Here is a 22,874-nt window from a genome sequence, read left to right as displayed (position 1 = left end):
AGGACACACACACACACACACGCAGGCCTGAGGTCGCCGTGAATTTGACTTCTTTAACCGATTCTTTAACCGATATATGAATATGAATATGAATATGCGCATGAGTCTGTATAATGAGTCTGTGTATATTTTGTATTGAAATACAGAATAGATTTTGATAGATTTTAGATATGGTATAGATTTAGTTTGTGCCAAAGGAGCTGTAAGATGATCCGCTGAGAAGCTGTAACGTGGCTCTGTCTTTTAAATGACTGAAACACATATCTTTTCCGTTTTTATACTTTTCAAGTTCTGAAGTACTCAAGTTCTTTACCCTTGAGGGTCGTGTGAGCCATGTGGTCAAGACTTCTTAGGCAATGACCTACATTTGATCTTCATTCACCCTGCTGATATTTCTGCCCTGAGTAAAAAAGGAAAATGCATTACTCCAGAGATGGACATATTCATTACAGACCGCACTTGACATGCCTCTTTTACATTAGTCTTTACAGACCTGGTATATGTTGCAATACACACCTAAAGGAAAATGCGGGGAGATTTGGATAACTGAGTTATTAGTGGGTTAACTGGTCTTGTAATTCATTGTCTTCTGCTATCTATAGCAACACATTTTCCACACAATGTCCTTTTGGATTCAGTAAAACTCAGCTCAGAGTATAAAAACCCCTTTTCAAATGGCAAAGTGTCCTGTATAGTCTGGCTCCACAAGAATACCTACCTACTAGCCCTTTTCCCAAACATGCAACTTCACAAAACCTCTTCGAATTAGATTTCTTTCTCTTTAAATCAGTGCTACATGTCATACTTTCATTTCAGTGCAATTTTCCTGGGTGGTGACTGTGTAAATGATGTTGGTCTGATGAGAACTTATCAGATAGTCGAATGTTGGCTTATCATCAGACGGCCAACCAGTCTTCTAAGATGTACAATACACAACAGACAGGTAATTTGGCAGGCACACGATTCATTTCCAAGGTTGTACCCTCATCAGAGTTTGCATGCTGAGATTAGTAATAAAACAACCAACCAATCAAACTTCAATGGATGCAACAAACTTCAATGGATCCATCAAACTGTTCTTTCCTCCTTCAAATTTGTCTTCTTTTATACTCCTCGCGTACAGGGGGCAGCGTGACATAGTAATACGTTGCTCACGGCCGGTTAAGCTCCTTTACGTTAGAAACAAATTAAGGTGTAAGAAGAAGAGAAAGTCGGTCTATCCATCTGGGCGATCGTGCTTTCGAGGAGGTGGTCTGGAACGTTATCTGACGGACGTGCGCGCTAGATATAAATACTGGGGACGTGTTCACCGGTTTACAGTTGTTTTTTTTTGCTGCGGGAGGTTAAGTCATAAGAAAGTGAAATGGGGATCCGAAAGAAGAATAGCAAGAACCCTCCAGTTCTCAGCCATGAGTTTGTCATCCAGAATCATGCAGATATTGTTTCCTGTGTTGCTATGGTGTTCCTTCTTGGGCTTATGTTTGAGGTAAGTTTGGACTTCTATTCAAGCACCATGCCTCATCAATGCCAAATGGAAATATTTTGTTGTGTGTAGCCTACCGTTGGAGGGAGAACTCATGTGCTCCCGTCCACAAACGTCGTTTCATTTGAAAAATTGAAGCGCCAGCTTTCTGCCATCGCAGATGACACACAGTTTAAAATGATCAAAACATGTCATTTAGGTTTTACTATTCACTATTTCAGTACAACTCAACACGTTCAGTTGTTACGCTTATGGTTTATTATTGTATCTGCCATCTGAGATGCTTTAAAGCTGTGATTTCCTGGCTTTGTTCGCCTGATACTTGTTGGCAACCTATGGCAGTAAAAGAGAAGCATTAATCTGGTATGGTTAAAGTATAAAACCGCTATTTGGAATTATTGTTAATCTCAACTAAAGAAGACACTTTTATATTCTGAGCAAACTGTTTATTACATCGATTGTAGCCTACCATATTGTGCAACACACTTCGGCATGGTTACTTTTACGCGCAGATCAAGTGTTACGTGGCAATCACTGAGCGATTGAGAGCGCTGTCATCATACAGGCAGCACGTTTACACACAACCATTGCCCCCGAACACGTTTGCATGTATTTTGACAACGGAAGACATTTGCGTTCTACTTTTAAAATACGTCCCCCATCTTTTAATTGTAAAAACGTCAGCATTTCTTTTCTACGTTTGAGTAAGTCCAGCATCCTCGATTAAAAAAAAATGTGTGCGGCCGTTGCTTCAGTAATGCATCCTGGGAGTTGAAGTTTTTCATTAAGCTGAGGTGTCATTTTCTGGCCGATCTGCTCAGGAATTCTACCATTTCTAGGTTATTTAGCGATACTCGACATTGGTCGAGTGGAATGGAATAGTTTACGTACAGTTTTGAATAGTCTTGTTCAAATAAGGTTGTTACTCATTTAATTGGAAACCGTATAAAGCACTCCAAGCCTCTTTCACTTTCATTGCAGGTCACGTCAAAGGTTGCAGTTTTGTTCATAACCGTCCAGTACAACGTCACCATCTCAGCCAACGGTAAGTTTTGTCACTGATGGGTTTCCAGTACAGTGGTGTAGAATCTGGCTTTTTACGGTTTACATGATGACATCCCTAACCTTATTTGGATATTCAATGGAAGTGAAAGGAGGAAGAAAGCTGGTTTCATCTAGATTTGGGTCTCTAGGTTTTTCTACATCTTTGCAGTGGCCCTGAGGCCTACTGCATATTTACCTTACCTTCAAGTGTCCTATGCTTTACCATACAGAAATACACTCAAGCCATAGACTCGCTTGCTCTCTTGACACTCTGTATTTAGTCAAGTAGCTACGCCACGTCAGCTCCAGCAGGGGTCAGACAGGGATACTGTGGCTTCAAACAATGTAAGGTCACAAATCCCTTTTTTCCACGGCATGTACCATTTTTCTGTGCTCACATACACTTGACCTTCAGATAAGGCCACTACTGAGTTAATAGTTAAATCTGTCTGGTGTTATTGACATGTTTCCATGCCCAGAAGACTATTTATTTATTTATTTATTTAACCTGGTATATATTATTTTAAAGTTGTCAAATCCAGTTATTTTACAATTTCCACTAGCTGCCCATCGACTCTGAAGAAATGCTTTCACTACAGATGACTGGGAGAGTTTAAACGTTTGGCAGCTGGCCATCAGTGTTTGCGTTAGGCTAGTTGATTATGGCAGAAGCTCATCTAGCTTGTTGGACGTTTCTAGTCGGTTTTGACTGTGTGGACACATTTCATAGGCTGACCATGTTTGAGTCCCAGTGTTGTGTGACAGTGTTGTGTGAGTCCTCTCAGTGTTGTATGTTCCTGTAGCATAACTAGTAGAGCAAGGTGCTAAAAGCTGCTGCTAGATGAGTAAATGTAAATGTGTGTGCTCTCCCATTGGCAGAGGGATCCGAGGAGCCAGCAGTGAACTACTTCCACCATGGCCTTAAGGACCTGGCCACTGTGTTCTTCTACATGCTGGTGGCCATCATCATGCACGCCATTATCCAGGAATACGTGCTCGACGTAAGTGTCTCTGAAACAATGTGGTCGGCACACGCAAACTTACATGCAGTGGCTCCTACACGTGCCCTCCCTCCCTTTCGCTCTGCCTGATGCTGAGACACACACACACACACACACACACACACACACACACTGACGAACATGTACTGACTCCCAGATGTGTCCTTTATTCCCATCTATACTCGTTAGCTCTTTTTCTTAAATACACACACACACACACACATAGTGGACAGACCCCAGTGCAAGTTGTCAACATTTTGTCATTTGTACACAAATACAGTTCAGCCAAAACCACCTAACCGATTTCTCCACACCCATGTGCTTATGCAGAAGATCAACAGGAAGATGCACTTCTCCAAGACCAAGCACAGCAAATTCAACGAGTCAGGACAGCTGAGTGCCTTCTACCTGTTCTCGTGCGGGTGGGGTGTCAGCATCATCCTCTCAGTAAGTGCCGGGCGGCCAGAGAACATAGTCCTGTGTTAAGTCCATTCAAATACAGTTAGAGTAAACATTTCTTCACTGAGGGATGAAGTTTTATTGCTTCTCTTTCTGGTCTGCCCAGGGATTTTGCCTACTCAACGGTCTATTTGGAAAGCTTCTTTTAACCCTTTAGATTAGCTCCTCTGCCTGTCTGAATCCTTAGCATAAACAACTCTTAGTCCTGGGTGCAAAGTACATAGTCTTGAATTAAGGACATTTACATACAGTCAACACATTGTTTGAGTGATTGTTTTTGTCCCTTTAGGAGAACCTCCTGTCCAATCCTGTGAGTCTATGGGAAAGCTACCCCCACGCCCTAATGCCGTAAGTAGACATGGGCCGATGGACAAATACAGCAGTTTGAGAAGATAAACGTCCCCATTGGTTCAGATAAGGGTGTTAGCTTGATTAATGTGATCAGCAAGATGGATTCCCTGGGCGTGTCTGTCTGTTTGTTTTATGTGAGAGAAAAGGTTTTAAGTTGCTCTCTCCTCACGTGTGTGTGTGTGTGTGTGTGTGTGTGTGTGTGTGTGTGTGTGTGTGTGTGTGTGTGTGTGTGTGTGTGTGTGTGTGTGTGTGTGTGTGTGTGTGTGTGTGTGTGTGTGTGTGTCAGTTTATTTAGCTTTTCTAATGACCGTTGTAATGATTCACTCCATGGCAAGTCATTAGTCACAGGTTCATTTGAAAGCTGATATGCTCGAGCATTTGTTATGAAACGTGACCGGGTTGTTCAGACACTGTCTCTAATCAGATTATCAGGCATTAGACCCCAGCCACAGTCTTTTACGATGCGCCATGATCTATGAAAAGTATTGCCAAGTAATATCATTAGCATTGATGAGTGATTCGTCCGGGTGTTACAGAGACGGTAAATATCTTGCCTCTTTCGCGGCAGGTTCCAGATGAAGTTCTACTACATCTGTCAACTGGGCTATTGGTTGCACGTTCTCCCTGAACTCTACTTCCAGAAGATCAAGAAAGTGAGTTTGTTAAATCAACACAAGTGTCCAGAATAACCTGTCTGGGATGTCCTGGCCAGCGAGAAGGAGGCCTGTGACTTCCTGTAATTGTGTGGCGACACATTTCCTTCTTGACCAAGTCTGGAAAAGAATGCAGTTCTCTGAGGAGTGCTGGGAATAATGGCCCCAATTTTCTTCTTCTTCTTTCTCTCTTTCTCTCTTTCTCTCTCTCTCTCTCATTCCTAGGAGGATATTCCCCGTCAGCTGGTGTACATTAGTCTGTATCTGGTCCACATCGCAGGAGCATACGTCTTAAAGTAATCATTATTAATTTTCTTAATACAAATATTTATATATAGTAATATTGTGCAGATATACACTCACTGGCCACTTTATTAGGTACACCTTCCTAGTACCGGATTGGACCCCCGGTCTTAGAAATGCCTGTTGCCTTTGTGCTTGATAAGATAGATTTAGATTTTGGTCCATATTTGGATTGGAGTTGCTGCCCCTTGTTCCACAACGTCCCAACTGTGCTCTATTGGATTGAGATCTGGTGACAGTGGAGGCCACTGGACTGTGAACTGATGATATGACCTTTGTGACATGGTGTGTTATGCTGCTGAAAGTAGCCATGGTCAGCAGCAATACTCAGCTAGGCTGTGGCATATAAATTATGCTCAATTGATACTCAAAAGGGGCCCAAAGTGTGCCAAGAAATGAACCCCCACACCCTATGCCATCAAAATGAATTTGAAGATGATACCAAAACTAGTTGCCTGATCAAAAAGTGGCAAATTGTTGCATAATGTTGCGACAGTTGAACAGGTATACCTAATGAAGTGGCCGGTGAGTGTTTACTCTCATACTATGTGTGCCCCCTTAGTATCAGGTTAGGACTTATCATAGCAAATAATAGGTGGACGCATTGGACTATGCTAAGATTGATGTGTGTCTTTTAGCCTGAACCGCCTGGGCCTTGTCCTGTTGGTCCTACACTACCTTGTGGAGCTCCTCTTCCACGTGTCCCGCCTGGTGTACTTCAGCAACGAAGAGAGACAGAGAGGGTGAGTTTGGCCTGATGGACCCAAATGTCCAAACGACCGCTGGTTTTCCTGCTGTCAAGTAAAACTTAAAAGTGACTGTTTCAAACTGGTGTTCAATTACAATGATATGCTGTTGTGAAATTAGTGAATCCTTTAGTGTTCAAACAGTAGATCCTTCTCATCACCCCAGTATGCTGGAGGTAAAAGTAAGATAACACATCCAATCTCTCTCTCTCTCTCACTATTTGTGTGCGTGTGTGTGGGTGTGCGTGTGTTGTAGATTCACATTGTGGGCCGTCCTCTTCGTCCTTGCTCGTCTGCTGACCCTGTCCCTGTCCGTTCTCACTGTGGGCTTTGGCCTTGCTGGAGCTCAACAACAAGGCCTGGATTTGGCCACAGGAAACTTCAATGTGCTTGTTGTGCGGTAAGATTTGCCTTAGGAAACACACTATAGAAAGCAAACACTCTATAGATTGGTATCTGAATAAGAGTAATATTTGATTATTACAATTGTCGAACATTAAAAGTAACTTCTCTGTGTTTGGGATTTGAATTTAGGTGCTCAGAAGTAGAACTGAGATGTAGGTTCCTTGGTCTAAAACTAAGATATTTCTGCCTTGGATTAAAACTTAAATATTTGATCTGCTTGAAGAGAGGACTAGGAGAAATAAACACTTTAAAATAACCCTAAAATATTTTGGATAATAAAAAATGAAATATGAGAATATCTGTGATGGTTTTAAAACCGAGCCATTTGACTGACCTGTGGCTCTGCTGATGGTTAAAGGTGGGGTCTGCAATTCTGGCTAAAGGTTGTTGATATTTAAGCAGATACACCTGTGTCTGTTTACATCAATAACTAAAGAAACTGTAGAAAATGACTGTGTACCTTAAGTGTTTTGTCTGTCTCTTCTTCCGGGCTCTGTAGCAAACCATTCAGTGCCTGTAGTTGAGTACTTCTCCTTTTGTAAACGTTAGAAAACAGCACCCCACTGCAATAATTGACTTCAGGCACTGAATGGGGTGCTACGTCAGAGACCTGAACTACAGATATGTAAACCACTGACTCTAGACAGTCAGTTTCTACAGTTTCTTTACAGTTATTGAGGTAAACAGACACAGATGTATCTCTGTAGGTATCCTTTCAATGTTGTCAGACCCTTATAATAACATTTATGAGCCTGTCAGTCAGTCGAGAAAACAAGCGGTTTGCTCTGACACAGATGCTTGCTCTATAGGATTCCATTGCATAGTCGAAATCCGGTTGCTGGTAGTGTTCTAACTTCATACTGGACCGATTTCGATTGTTAAGTGTCTAGTAACATTTTTGGCCCAAAAAAGATCTTAAAATAGGGCCCAGGTTTAAAAAAAATCCTGCCATTTTCCTTTAAATGCTCAATAAACTTGAACACGAACACTAGTAGACCGAGGCTAGATGGAGTGCCTTTAACGTGTGTGACTGTGTGTTTTTGTACAGGGTCACGGTGCTTGCCGCCATCTGTGCCGCTCAGGCCTTCATGATGTGGAAGTTCATCAACTTCCAGCTGCGCAGGTGGCGGGAACAGGCCCAGCTGCATCAGAGCCTGAAGAAGAAACAGGCCCCATCCAAAAGCAAGTCTAAAAACAAAGGTGGGTCTGGTCACCATTAGATATTGGGCAACCAGAAACAGATGTTGGCTAAAATTGAGAACGGCTAAAATTAGCTTTGGCCGCCGTTGTCATAGCAGCAGGTATTGTATTTGGTTTTAAAATGGAGTGAAATTGCACATAAATGCTGCCAATTTAAGGCGCAACCTGCGGTAGGACTGTGTTTTGGCACAGCAGCTTGCTTGTTTGTTGTTTTAAAGATGGGAGGGAGGGAAAGTAGCCATGATTCCCGCTTGAAATTTGTAATACAAACCACCTTTTTTGATTACTGTACACCTTGTGAAAATGTGTCCAAATGCTAAACATGTATTGAAAGAAATTAGTGGTTTGTGAGTTTTAATCATACCCCATGGGAAACCTTGCCCTCTGCTTATGTTTTTTCCTTAAACGCAGTACTGCCTGGTACCACTTTATGACAATGTGTGTGATTAGGCAGACATATGTAGGTTGGGTTAATAAAGGGAATGCGGAATGATGTGTTGACTTTACAAACTTTAGATTGTAACTGCATTTTACCACACCATGACTTTGAGGACAACTATTCCTAATAACACCGTACAAGACTGTATAGTTTGTACTGCACTGTACAATTTGAAGAACCACTATCATATGTGTAGTATAGTATATTGTTTTAAGCCTACAAATGTTCTATTTTGACAACAAAATATAAAAGAAATAGACTTAATTTATAACCTGTCCATAAGTACTGGAAATAAATTCCAACTTTTGGAGGTGTGTGTGTGGTTGGTGTGTGTGTGTGGTACATATTTACAGTAAATAAACTCCAGCTGTGATTTTCTGTGATCCTCTGTAGCTAACGGAGTTAATGGATCTGTCGGTGCCAATGGGGCCGATTCACCCAGAGCGCGGAAAGAGAAGTCCTCGTAAGCTGCGTGGCCCTCAACGGCGCCATCCTGCGGGTGCTGTCCGGAGTCAGCCACTCATTCCCACTCCCGTCAAGACCACCCCCACCCCACCCTGTGTATTCCCCTTGACCAAGCTCCAAAGGGTCCAACCCATTCCATTCTGCTTTGTGTGCCGGAAGCCGTTCTACCACCTACTGCCCAATACCCCACGCAAGACTCATCAGTGCCAAAACAAACAAACAAACAAACTAACTATTTACAGAGCTGTTTAAAACAGGAGCAGTTTAAAAGTGCCTAACTAGACCAACACTGCTGTGTGTTTTAGTGTGTTTTCCATTTTATATTTAAAATAATCTGCTTTGGATCCAAATACTGTATTTCATGCTTTCCCCTTGAATCTTTATTTATCATGTCTTTTTTTGCAGCTTCCCCATCAAGGCTTTAAACACTCTTAAGGGGTGGATTTGCATTGAAATATTCCTCTCTTGCATTGAATGACTGAAAGCAAAACATTTTGTCTTGTGAGTCATGGAGAAAAAACTTGTATGTGCAAGCATTGATTCCCTAACTTTCAACCAGAACTGAAGCCATGTAAGTGTTTATAGTGGGGGTGATGTATTATTACCATAATTATTATTATTACGGACTATTATTATTAATTTGGGACACACATTTCTTGAGATTGACATCTTGAATTCCATGTAATTCCATCTCTTGGCATACAGCAGACCAAACATCCAATGTTTGACTTCCTTTTCTGAGTGGCCATCTTGTGTACTTATTGAAGGCATTCTGTGATGTCCTCATGATTGTGTCTATGACCGGATATAATATTTAACTGTTGTGGCCATGTTAAACACCTAGGCCAAACATGGCTGGATCTGGGACTGTGGATGTTTGTATTTCTCGGTTTAAAATGACAAGAAGAATATATTTTGTTGTAAAAACAATATATTGTTTATAAATCAAGTGTGCTTACTGTATTATTTTTGTTTTCGGTGATTTCTAAATTAATACTGAATGCATTTCACTCATACATACTTAAAACAATAACACCACTGTATGCTGACAGTTTCTCAAATAGTTTCCACATATTTCAATTAAAACGTTTCACACAAAATAATTGTTTATTTTATAGCGATATAATAGTCGTTATTTCTCTGTTATCCATGTCAGAATGCATAAATCAGTAGTCTAAAGTCTGCAAGTAATCCATAGCACTACATGCATGTATTACTTGCAGGCTATACTACTCCCATACATTAACTTTATTCAATGTATCTTTATTGAGAAAACACAAAGACAGTAGACACTCAAGAACACAAGCAAACAAGAACACAAGCAAACAAACACACATCACAAAATAAAACAAGGGAGGAAAGAAAAAAAGGCCCAGAGTGGTTAGTTACCTATAAAGTAAATGTAGTACATAACATGTTATTCAGAGCCAAGGTGCATTGTCATCTGTTCTACATATAAAATAAATGGACGCCATGCCACATAAAATGTCCCCATAGATCCATTTATAGTGTATATATTTATTGTATCTCATTTTTTCAATCTTAAGAAAAAACATGACATCACAGATCCATCTGCCAAAGGAAGGGGGGTATACATTAACTTTAAACATGTCTGACGGCGTGAAAGTAGTTATTCGGAAATGTTGCTGTGTTCAATCCTTAGTAGTTATTCTCATCCGACGCATAGGGTAGCCTACATAGCTTTACAGAAACGATTCAAGCGTTTCTGTTCGTAGGCTAGAGAACCCGAATGAACCCAGCTGCCAAATTGGTCCGGGTTCAAGAGTTTAAATCGTGTCCTGACGGTTTTATCTGACTACAATATTTTCACCAACCAAGCGATGGCGCCATGGATTAGGCTACAGTAGTGTGATCCATCATGTCACAGTTCGATGTGCGTTAACCTTTCGTGTTTCATGTTTGTTCTCAAATAGCCTACATGCCGATCTCTTTATCTAGTGTAATCACAATAATAATCGCTGCGGAACGTAACTGGTAAGGGATTTTATGAATTTGCTTATCTCAGTCGTTGAAAGTCGTCAGTGTTCCTGTCATTTCTCGTCTTTATGTACCCCCATAACTTAAGTAGTAGGCTGCTGTAGTCTCATCTCGGAATGCGTGAAAAGTAAATCGCAATCATTTATTTCAGCTGAAACCTACATCTATTTGTTGCATTTGTTACGCGTGGATCGCCTATAGGCTGCAAAGTCTTTCATCAATATACTAGGCTAATTCGATGTCGTTGTGCCGGGATATGTGGTCAGCATTATAGGTCTTTTCGAATTATACAACCTTTGAGTGCTTGGAAGTCGGAAATTGGTGCCTATCTATCGCTGAGCAAATAGACTGTATAATCGGCTATTGGTTATGCATACAGTAAATCACTGCTGCGAAATTAAGGTGAGTGAACATTTTGCTTCCTTAAATCTCCTATGTTAACGAGCACTGGTTGGATTACGGGGATTCTCGTAGTTACACAAACACTTGTTAATTTTAAAGTGGGCTATTTCGATTATCTAAATGAAATCTAAAAATGTCAACAACGTGTTAATGTTTGAACATTTGTAGGATATATTAGGATCCACTTCAAAACATGGTGGTCACCGCCTGATCTGACAAATGTACGCGCATGGACACGACCAGGACTTCGATGACAACTATAAAACGAAGCAATCTGTTCTTTTGGTTGTTGGTTTAGCTGCGTAAGATACTACAGTGTAAGCAGAATGCAATTCCTTCACATACGGACTCGTGGTCGTAGCCTACATAGGTTTGCTACGAGCACTGATACGAAAACAGAGTGACCTACTTAGTGAGAGCTAGTAACGTTGTTGGTTCAGTGATAGGTGATCCGTCTTCGTCTTGCGTGGTAGTGGTCTTTTCCAACCAATGTAGTTTTTGGGACTAGTTCAGGCCGAAACTAACATCAAACTTTCTTTTGTCAGTGAGATCTTGTATTAAAATCGTTTTCATTCATTTTCTTCTGCGGCTAAGCTTAGACTAGCTTGCAATCCAACGTTGTTGTAGTTTTGAATATCCCACATGATTTGTTTGCTTGCTTACAGTTGCTGTGAAATCGGTTATCAACAGCCTCGTATGATTTATTTTTCATATTGTAGGGTAATTATGTTATTTAACACAAAAGTTACATTAGGTTACATTGCTTACATTGTTACATCAGGGATATGCATTTAAACTTCACCTTGTCCCCCCAACATCGTTATGGCATGTTATTTCAACCGTGTGGGCTTAATTGATTTGTGCTCAGTTACACCAGCCTCATATAAAATATGAAATCATATGGCGATCACTAAATCACCAATAGGTCTGATAGGCCTACTCTTTCATTTATCTTTTCTTTGGATAACCATGGAGCGTTTTTGAGATTATCACAGACCAGCATTTTTTTCTTGCTCTTGCCAGAGAGGAAAACAGATTCATGTTTTGTTTTGTCTCATACCCAAGGTCTTTACTGAAATTGTTTCCCCAATAAAGCAGATTGCCCACTATATTGGTGCTAGCCTACTACCACTACCACGCATGTTGTAGAGTCTGTATAACCCAGTTTATAACCTTACAAAGGGTGTAGCCTGTGAATGTAGACTACACGGGTCTTTCTATTGGCACACGGATAATGGGCTACATACCCTGTGCTTCTGGCATCTATATATTGACAGAAATTGATGTCCTTTCCGAGGTAGGGTAGAGATAACTAAATGAATCCTCTTCCCCCTCTTCCTTCAGTCCCTTTAAGAACCTGTCCGCTGTCATGGATTATGCTCCAACATTTTCTCATGACACAGTCCTCATTCTAATGCTTAGTTCTACAATTCAAGGACAGACTACAGTTCACCCTATTCCTGTTTTAATACATTATTCCACAGATGCACGTCATGTCTTACGGTGATGCTTGCTGTATCATCATTTTACCGGCTTGCTGGCTGCAAGGTTGCTATGTAGCCTAGACTATAGTACATGACATGAGTAGATATGCTGGTGCCCGTGGTGGAGTGGGGGAGGATTGCTGGCGAGATAAACAAGCAGCCAGCCATCGCATAAGGCAGCAGGAACATGGCGGCGGCACAGTTAGCTATAATGCTGTTTCACCAATCCGAAGGTCAGAGCCGGACATAACGTACAGGATTTAAAAGGAACCAAACTACTGTAAGTCCAAGACAGCAAGTCCCGTTACTAGTTTATAATCAAAGAATGATCTCATTAGTATTCGCGATGCAGTTTTTTCCATGATCTGTGAAGGTTCCAATCTCGGTTCAGTGGCGGCAGTATCGCTTCTGTAGCTAGCAAAACCAGCTATGCTTGCTATTTTACTTTACTGAGTTGATGAATTGTGTTTTGAAAGCTCGTTGGGGTTAAGATTAGCCATATATTCTGTTAACACGTATTTCTGTGGCGTGCATTGTGGTTGGGCTAGGAAAACAGTTTTATACTCTCTGTTCGATACTTGTTCTTCGAATGTGAGTGGCATGGAACATTGAAGTTCAGCTCCTATGTGCTGTGTTAGCTTAGCGTGTGAGCAACCATTTGACTGAGCTCGGTGGAGGCATTTTAACCGAGATCAATGGTGATTTGGCAGCGTTAAAATGTAGCGAGTTGAGTTTACAATGTAAAGTACGCGCGAATCAAACACGCAACATAGCTAATGCAGGTTACAATAACAATTGTAGTAGTGAAGAGGTTCGTGTATTTTCGTCATTGTTGCCTCTTTACTGAAAGCAAGCAACTTTTGTTTAGACAAGTCACAGTGCATTGCTCCCTTTATCGGCGAGATAAGTGAGTCAGCTTTTTGCGCACTTCTCTGGCTGTATCTGGCAAGGTTGCAAATAACGGAAAGGTTTCGTTGCTTTTTATTTAAAACAAATACACCATTAATCGGAAATACAATTCATTAACTTAACCCTCGTGATAGTTTCAACCTGCAAGTTAGCCTACTCAAGCAGGTCAGGCAGTCGTGGTGCTTCGCTTTTTTAGTTGAAATTCATTTGACAGGAAGAGGTTGTGTTTGATGGACGGATTTACTACCCAGTCTCACAACTAGAAGTGCTGTGACGTCTTCATGTTGTTAGTCCCGCATTATTATTGATTTAGTCAACGTGTTTATGAACATCTTGAAGTTGTGTGCCAGGATGTAGGTTTAAGCCATTTAAGAGCAAATAACTCTTTGTTTATTGGGAATACTGGAAGTCGCAGTTAGCATTGCCTAACTGAATTTATTTAAGACATCGCTTATTTTTGACATGGCTTAATTTGACTACGCATAGTGTGTGTCTAAAAACATGTTTGTGTTCTTGTTTGTTATGTGTGATTTTGTTTTAGCAACATTTAATTACCCTGTGGGTGTAACGTTTTATACCATTGCGTTAGAGTATGCATGATGTAATTTTATGTGAGTTGACTTGCTGTCCTTCCTTGCAGTTCCTGTTGATCAGACTCAGTTATTGTGCGTTCATTTCATTAAGAAAATAATGTTATTAGCATTACTATAAATGAACAAAAACTACTGACACTGGGACCAATACGTTGACTGTGGCAATGTCACTCGGGCAGCTCATTTCAGTAAAAATAGCTTTAGAACTTGAACTACTTGTGTGTCCTGTCGAAGAATCAAATTGTTCTGGTTCCTTAGAGCTGCGTGCTCAAGAGATACCTGGTTCTCAGCTCCATTTGCATCAATAGAGCAACATGTTTGCGCTCTGGAATGCAGCTTGTTAGACCAGTAGCTGTGTTTTGCACGAGTTCTTTGTCTTGCCGTTCTCTGACATCAAGCTGACACATTCCACAGGGTTAGATGCGTGTCATACAGTCAGACTAACTCAAGGCCCTGGGATAGAGCTAGATTGTTTTTGTGTTGAGGGTTTGTACAAAGGGACCGTCCTACATAGGCTATGTATTGTAAATTGAAAGAGGCTTTTTAGACTGAAGTGGAAATTAAATCAGTAAGCTTTAAAAAATGGTCTGTCTTTCTGTGTTTCCACCATGTGTTTTAATTCCTATCCATGCACATTCAGCATGTGATTGCCCTGGATGCAGAATATGGAGTACCAGCTCAGAGACTGAAAAAAAAGACAACAGAGGAGCAATCAATAGCAAACATAGATCAATAGAATGTGTTGAAAGTGGAACATCTGTTTAACATACGATGGAGGGAGAATGCATGAAATCAGTCTCCTTTCATAAGCTGCACCTCTTGTTCACCCTATGTGTTTAGACAGTATAGGCCTGTGTGTGTTCTTTTGAAGAGCAATTAACCAGACTGCCTTTGTCGTTGCAAATAAGGTCCGGCCCTTGTAAAGTGAAAAAGGTTAGCGGTAATTTAGTGTGTCTTCTATGACGTCGCCCCCCATTGGTTAATGCACAGACTAGCGTTTCTATTTTCAGAGAGCCAGCAGTGAATGGCCTTGATTTTCAACGAAAATGTTCTTGGTTTACAGGGCCCGAGGCTCTTATTTGTCTATGTATTGTGAGACAGGGAGCGCGGCTGAATTAAGTTGCATTACCACAGAGCTTGCTGCCTGTTTTGTGTAACGCAGAACCCAGTGTTGAACTTTGGGTTCCCTGTGGATTTGGGTTGAGATTGGCTAGATCAAGGCATGACTGAACCTTTCTACTTGAGTCTTATTATGCAAATACAGGGGGCTTTTTGCTTCGTGCTTTACTCAGTAGAGTAATACTAAGGCTTGTTTCATGGGGTGACCTGTGCGTTTTTGTGGAGTGGGTGGGTTAATTGTATAACGTTACAGAGGGCCATTTGGGCACTGTGAAGACGACTGGTAATCTCTGCTGTCAATTGATATCCTTTCCTCCGTCTAATTTGGTTTCCCATTATTTCCCCACCATGGCTTTTTCTGCCCCTGGTTGTTTATTTGTTTTTGTTGAGCCGTAGTGATATTAAAAATCCCTAAAAAATTATGGAATTCCTGAGAAAGGTCCTTGGCTCTTGTTGACTTTAGGGAAGAATCTGGAAGTTCATATAGGGCTAGCATCCATCTGCATCACATTGGCATAGGCATCTCAGCCTGTGGTTGCTGTCAGATGTCATTTCTGTGCCCTGTGTTCATAGCATGTAGCATCTGTTTGTGTCTGTGTGCTTGCGTCATACAACCCAAGCCTGGTGTGATTTGCTGCCACATTCAGATGTGATTTATGCCATGGGTTATAGCATGTAGTGTTAGGAATGTGTCTCTGTGTGGCAATGTATGTGGCAGTATGAAGACACACACACACACACACACACACGCACACACACGCACACACACGGTACCGGTCATTGTGGACCAGCGGCTGGTCTGCGGGGCTTAACACTGTCCGCGCGTGGCCATCTAAATATGGCAAATCCTCCAGTGGTGTTCCGGGTCACATGATCGAGCCCTTGCCAAAGAGGAGTGGCCAGGGGAAAGTTCACGTGCGCAGTGCTGGGCAACACTCTGCTGGGTAACACTTGGTTGGGCAACACTGGACTAGGTAACACTCTGTTTCTCCGCTCTGTGGTGTGCTGTGCTGTGCTGCACTGTGCGTGGCCAAGCCATGACATCTCAGAGACTGGTGCTGACCTTTGCCTCTTGTACTGATTGAGAGATTTCATCACCACTCCTGGCATTTTAAATGTTTGAACTTTGCTCCCTTTACTTTGCAACCTGTTCAAGAAGGTTTTTTTTCTTTTCTGTCTTTGCACAATGTTTTTCACATAGGACTGTGCTTCTTTCTGTCATTTTTTAAAGTAATGATTGGAGAGTAGAGATTGTGGGAGTATTGTGGTCTAGAAGCCCAGTTGTGAGACCGAAGGCCTTCATTAGCGGAAGAAAAGTGAAGTTCACTATTTCCAGCAGAGGTTTAGTAGGTGCAGGAACTAAATTCAGGTAGCATGCCTGCCTGCCTGCCTGCCTGCCTGCCTGCCTGCCTGACCGAAATCTGTTTCCCATCTGGCGTGGAACATAATATTCATAGCGCCCCATAGCATGATCCATTTCCCATGCCGTCCAATAAATGTGGGTCCTCTTAAACAACTGCTTCCTCCGTTTCCATGGAATACTGCCACTGAGCCACCCCTCACCCCGTCGCTGGTTCTCCGTGTTAGGAGTGCTCTAACCAAATTAAGTTGAGTAATTAGTGGAAAGCTGGGAAATGATGAGCCTCTTGTCCACATTGATTAGCTCAGTTCTCTGCTGAATGTGAACATGCACAGTCATAGATGCTTAATGCGAGAGTCCTTTCTCCCTCCCTCTCTCAATGTCTCTCTTTCTCTCCCCCTCTTCCTTGTTGAGAGCTCAAATTACACATGGACCAAAGGGCACTGAGGGAAAAAAGGCTCTGCTTAAATGACATTGCAGCTCAAATGCAAACCATCACAAATGAGTATTTCAGTAACACACACACACACACACACACACACACACACACACACACACACACACACACACACACACACACAACCCCCCAGAACCACCACTCCAAACTATTAAATCTATAAGGTCTTTGTCCAGGCCTGTCAGAGCTGCTCAGATCATGTTGATGTGTGATTGACGGTAACTGTTGAAAGACAGCCCCCCCCCCCCCCCCCCCAAAAAAAGGCTGCTGCGCGCTGACAAGCCCCTGTGTTGGGTGAGCACACACACTCTTTTACCAAACACAGATAAACAGTCTGTTTTAACTTCTGAACTCCAAAGAGGTGGCTTGTATCAAAATGAGCCAACCTGTTTGTCGGGTGTTAATCAAACACACACGTGTAATAACCTGTGCTTGTGCAACCCCCACTCCCTCTGCCTTCCACTCCATCAATGGTCTTAATGGCCTCAAATTACGCTAAATGGAAAAAGCAAAGCATACCCAAGTTTGGGAGTGTGTTGTCACGGCAACAGGGGAGCTTTGACGGGCCTTAGGCAGTAGTGACGGATGAGCTCAAGTATAATGGTGGGGTTCGTTCTTCTGCTTCCGTTTATATACACACACACACACACACACACACACACGGTTGTCCTTGCGCAGCTACTGACCTGCAAATCAGAACTCCCATCTGTCAGTACTGGAGGAGAGCCTCCTGTCGCCACCCCTGTCTAATGTGTGTGTGAGTCTTTATCTCTGTGTGTGTGAGAGAGAGTCTGTATCTCTGAGGACGTGTGTGTGTGGGGAGGTGCTGTTAATTGTGTGTGTGTGAGTCTGTGAGGGTGTGTGTGGGGAGGTGGTGTTAAGTGCCCTCTGTGCTTTCAGTGGATGTATGAGTGTTGTATTTCCTGTGTGTTATATTCATTTTCACATGAACCTGTGTGTGTGTGTGTGTGTGTGTGTGTGTGTGTGTGTGTGGTAGGTCCCTGGTCTGTGCAGTGCATTTCCCCATTCCCGTGAGTATTTTCTATGGCTAGCCCAGGCAGGGGAGGCATTGACGAGTCTTGCCACTCTGAGGCCCTTCAGCACGTTCAGCCCACCCTTTCTCCTCCGCTGCAGTTAAGTGCATATTGATTGACCCAGGCCTGATGATATTATGGTGTAGCCATTGATATTTGCCGAGAAGGTGCCCTCACCTAAGTTGACGTTGCAGGACTGACACGGTGGAGGTTGTGTGTGTTACTCAAAGGCAGAGTGGTTGTGTCCTCTGTGACGTGGACACTGTTTAAAGAACTGTATTGAAGTCAGCTGTGCACATTTGACAGCAGATGAAAAGGCCTATGGATGGAAATACTTGATCTGGTTTATTTGAGAAAATGTGGAGCGATCTGATCCCAATTGACCTGATGGACATGACCATGCCCTGGAACATGTTTGAAAAATGCTGCATCCATGCTCCCCTCTCCTCTCCTCTCTTCTCCTCTCCTCTCATGCTCAAACCTCTAACAAGTGGCTCACGCTGTGAGACATGTTCACAGTTTCATGACTGCGCCCAACCCCCCCCCCCCCCCCCCTTCATTTCCTAATAAAACCTGTATTTGATCTCTCTTCCCGAGGCCTCCCCACAGACCAAGCCATGCGGTTTTGGGATGAAAAAGTCAAGGAGCAGCAGACTGACTCTTGACTGCACTCATGATTTTGGAACATGACTACCGTAATTTCCGGACTATTGAGCGCACCTGAATATAAGCCTCACCCACTGAATTTTTAAAAAATAATTATTTTGAACATAAATAAGCCGCACATGTCTATAAGCCGCAGGTGCCTACCGGTACATTGAAACAAATGAACTTTACACAGGCTAAAATGAATATCAAAAGTAATACAATAGTGATGCATATTATTAGTTTTGCCAGTTACGATAAGTGCACTGTTGCTTTAAGAGAGCACAGTTGCAAGAGTCAATCAGAAGCTAGAACGTTAGATTGAAGACAGCGAGATAGATAAAAAAAGACGCTAGTTTGAAACCAGTGAGCTAAAGAACTTGAAAAGACTGGATTTGTATTGCTTGAGTTGTGTTCTTTCTACGCCGGTAGACTGTGGTTATTTTGACATTAGTTAAGTTTTTGAGAGATACTGAGAAATCGCGTGGAGCTAAGCATCCATGCGGCTGCCTCCATGCTAGCATCCTAGCTCCACAAAGCCACCGTAAACACAAAGCCACCGTATACAGTCACAGGTATCATAATCCATAAATTAGCCGCGTCATTGTTTAAGCCGCGAGGTTCAAAGCGTGGGGAAAAAGTAGCGGCTTATAGTCCAGAAATTACGGTACACTGATCAAATCGGCTGAATGCTAGTGGTCCTCCAGTGATCCTTCAGCCTTGCTTTGGCCCCTCAGCGTGGTGGGCACCTCCGTGTATGGCCGGGGGTGGGGGGGCTCATTCTGACGCAGGAGGACTCAGAGAGGAAGGGGAGACTGGTGTTCCTTACGTGTCTGTCTGTCTGTCTGTCCGTCCTTACGCCGCTGTCTGTCCTTACGCACGGGGGGTTGTGGTGGACCAGGAGCCTCGTGTGTGCTTGGCAGTGGTCCGAGCGTGTAATCCTTGGCACAGAATGCTGGCACGAGATCAGGAAACCACTTGGTGAGGGTGTTGGCTGATTCAGGGGTGAGCGCCTTTTTTGGGGGGGGGGGGGGGAGTTGTGGAGGTGGATGTGGATGTGGTAGGAGGGGTGGGGGTTGAAGGAATGCCAAGCCGACAGGAGGAAACAATCGTGACCCAGGTTAGCCAGAGGTGGCCGGCAGTTGAACCAGGATTTGAACTGCCAAGGGAAGGAGCTGCTGTTTCTCCTTCACATCATCAAGAGCAGAAAATGTATGGATCTGGTTGCAGGCCTTCCTGTCCACCCCGAGTGAGAAGGAGAGAGAGAGAGAGAGAGATAGAGAAATAAAGAAAAAAATATGAGGGGAAGGGTCATACTTTGGGCAGTATACTGTGTAACTCTACTTCCCTGTGTTAGGTTCCCATGGAGACCCAGGACCAAACTCCACTTCCTTAGCAGTCCTATCCTGTGTTTTTCCAAGGGTTTCAAACTGGCCTGATTTTTAAATTGCTTTTATGTCAAAGGCCCATTCATAAGTGCTGTCAATTATGCTCAACTGTTGTCTTAAGGTTTTTAGAGTTTATCTGTGAGCTGGCCTTGTAGTGGCATAAGGTAAACAACATCAGCCCAATGTCTCATACGTCGGTGTTTGTGTCCTGCTTTCAACTGTGACAAATCTCTTTAAATAAGCAGTTTGATTCAGCTCAACAGCCGCAGCAAAAGATGACATTACAGTCGTGGCAGTTTAAGTGCACTGTTTGAAATCGCAGTCAAATCCTCGATTCTGACCTGTGTGTCGACCTGTGTGCTGTTAAATAACCTCTCCGCCTCTCCCTTTTGATTTCTGGATATGAAAGTGTCTTCATAAATCCTGAATTGGGTGGCAATCGGTGGCTTGTCCCCGGGATCGCCCTGGAAGTGGGTCGCTAGCGGGCCTCCAGATGGCATTGGCAGAGCGTGGTGGTGGTGGCGGCGGCGGCATCCACTGCTCCACAGAGCCACAGATCCGTCATCCATTGGTTGACGCACCGAACTGGGCCACGGATCTAATTGCTCTTTCATGCAGTGTGTGTGTGTGTGTGTGTGTGTGTGTGTGTGTGTGTGTGTGTGTGTGTGTGTGTGGGGGGGGTGTGTGTGTGTGTGTGTGTGTGGGTGTGTGTGTGCGCGTGTGGGCAGGGGAGGTGGATGATGCAATGGACTTTTCTGTTGCTTATCTCCCTTTCTGTCTTTCTCTTTCAATCTGTATGTTTCTCTCTTGTTTATTGCTCTCTCTCTTTCTCAAAACTCCATCTCTCTGTGTCATGTCCTCTCTCTCTCTCTCTCTCTCTCTCTTTTTCACTCTTTCTGTCTCTTTATCTCTCTCTTTCTCTCTCTCTTTCTTTCTTTCTTTCTTTCTTTCTCTCTCTCTCCTCTCTTTCTGTGCACTCTGAAACCTTTGTTCCCTCCCAGTCGTATAGCTTTCTGGGTATGTGTGAGTGGCAATGGGTGATGTCTGTGTGTGTATGTCTGTGTGTGTGTGTATATCTGTTGCCATCTCTGTCAGACTGCTGTATCCTAGCTGCCTACGCTCACAGCATGGTCTACTGGTTGTTATTCCCCCTCAGCGACTTATTTATCTGCCAACTGATTCACTGCACTCAGACGAAAGGGAAGGGGAAAAAATATGGTTGCTTTTTTATTAGAAATCCAATGGACTGTGCCCTTGTTAGTAAACCCCTCGATTTATTCAATTGCGTCCTCAAATGAGTGCATCAGAGGACATAAGGGCCCCCGTAATTCTGCCTTTATGCAGGGACTGCTGTGCCGAGAGAGAACGGGGTAGAGCATGCAATCGAGTGAGCAAGCAAGCAGGCGAGCTCTTGCTGACTACAGACCTATATGCTAAAGACTGGCGTTGCTAAGCAGCGTGATTACTAATTAGCCAGCTCATCTGTCCTCAAAATGCATCGAATCAGCTGTCGCTTTTGGTGCCGGCGCTTACAAAACACACACACACACACACACACACACACACACACACATACACAAACACACACACATACACACACATATTTGGTGCTAGCTGTGGAACATGCTGGCCAGAGGCTGTGGAGAGGGGGGCGCACAAAAGAAGCACTCAGTCCATGGACAGGATGAGCGTGTATTTCCAGTTGGAGTTGGAGAAGGTGGCGTAGTTGCCATGGTACTGCTGAGGAGAAGGTCCATCTCCCTACCGCTGCTCAGGTCAAGCCATTACCTCCATTCCACTTTCTGTGCCAGCCCTAGTCAGTGTGTTCCGCCCAGCATCGCACCCTGTTACGTTCTCCGATTCTCTTCCATAACGGTGACGGCAGTAGTTTTTATTTTGTCAAGAAGATGTTTGTCTAACACAGCTTTGACTCTCTTTGGGCGCCATTTCCATCCAAGCCAACCCATCTGCATCATTCCTGAGTGCCGTTCGTTTGTGCCCAGGTGCACACAGGTCAGCTTTTGTGGCATCAGATTGGCAGAGGCTGTACAACCAGAACGAGCTCCTGTTGCCTGTCAGTGTCACCTCAACATAAACGTCATTGAGATTGTCAGCTCATTTAGATTTGCTGCTGACAAATGAAATTTCTTAAACCTTTACACCACCTCCAAGTGGTCATTAGATAATGTGTGGGAAGTAATGTTTGACATCCAGAAGTTTCTGGAAAAGGATGGCATGTAGCAACCTATTTTGTCCTGTTTTCTCCTTGAATTGTGGTTGCCTAGTGACCAGTGGTAAACGACTGCTGGCAGTAGCGTAAAAAATTCAAAATATAAAGATATTTTGTGTTGTAATTGTCATTGTAACATAACTTCGTATCATTGTTGAAATGAAAGTTACCACACTGTTGAGGATGAGCAGAATTGATGAATGGTTTCGCGTCTCCGGTCACTTGATGACCGACCATGAGGCCTGTGTGACCTCAGCTCCCCTACACACCTACCTACCCTGGTTAAAAACACAGGCCTGTGGGTGTCCCGACTCCATGACCCCATTTACACGCATGCTGAACCTGGGCGGAGAGCCCAATGTAAACAGGGTGCGAGAGAGAACCAGAATGAGGCTTGGGAAGAACTACAATGAGCAGGTGAACAATAGCACACCAGTAAGATAGACGGGACAAAAGAATGCAGGGTAAATGGTGACGGAACGACAGAGTCTGAAAGAGTCCAGGTGAAAAACCAACCCAGAGAAAGCACGAGGTGAAGGCGGTTCACAGACGCCATGGCCGCCTCATCTCTTTGCTCTCTGGCCATCAGATCCAGAGATCTGTGGGTTTGGCACCTGGAATTCTGGGTCGTCAAACAAATCCACCCATCTGGCCGCGGAATGAAAAACAAATGTGCACGCTATGCAAGCGCATGCTGGGAAAAAGA

At 43.3% G+C, this 22,874-nt stretch overlaps 2 protein-coding genes across 5 annotated transcripts in view; both read left to right on the top strand.

The window, feature by feature from the left end:
* Window positions 1-1,194: 1,194 nt before the first annotated feature.
* Window positions 1,195-9,498, top strand: tram1 (translocation associated membrane protein 1). The gene is made up of 11 exons (XM_012816302.2): window positions 1,195-1,486; window positions 2,465-2,528; window positions 3,407-3,528; window positions 3,859-3,975; window positions 4,277-4,335; window positions 4,907-4,991; window positions 5,217-5,287; window positions 5,933-6,037; window positions 6,297-6,440; window positions 7,494-7,645; window positions 8,478-9,498. The coding sequence occupies exons 1-11, from the start codon at window positions 1,364-1,366 to the stop codon at window positions 8,549-8,551; spliced, it is 1,116 nt and encodes a 371-aa protein (XP_012671756.1). The 5' UTR covers window positions 1,195-1,363; the 3' UTR covers window positions 8,552-9,498.
* Window positions 9,499-10,409: 911 nt separating this feature from the next.
* The window catches only part of ncoa2 (nuclear receptor coactivator 2), a 96,323-nt gene continuing 83,858 nt past the window's right edge, over window positions 10,410-22,874 (top strand). The window contains exon 1 of one of the 4 annotated variants that reach the window (XM_031583896.2): window positions 10,410-10,544. The gene's annotated coding sequence lies outside the window, so the exon portion shown is untranslated. The other 3 variants (XM_031583897.2, XM_031583895.2, XM_031583898.2) reach the window with 3 other exon arrangements.

Source organism: Clupea harengus, chromosome 17, assembly GCF_900700415.2.
Source record: "Clupea harengus chromosome 17, Ch_v2.0.2, whole genome shotgun sequence".
In the NCBI taxonomy this organism is placed as follows: domain Eukaryota; kingdom Metazoa; phylum Chordata; class Actinopteri; order Clupeiformes; family Clupeidae; genus Clupea; species Clupea harengus.
This window is presented reverse-complemented; position numbering and strand designations above follow the sequence as displayed.

Bases quoted from the DNA above. Each gene is read 5' to 3' on its own strand.
- tram1 (XM_012816302.2), top strand. From the start codon at position 1,364: ATGGGGATCCGAAAGAAGAATAGCAAGAACCCTCCAGTTCTCAGCCAT. The intron at 4,336-4,906 runs GTAAGTAGACAT...CTTTCGCGGCAG, and splicing joins TACCCCCACGCCCTAATGCC to GTTCCAGATGAAGTTCTACT. The intron at 7,646-8,477 runs GTGGGTCTGGTC...GATCCTCTGTAG, and splicing joins AAGCAAGTCTAAAAACAAAG to CTAACGGAGTTAATGGATCT.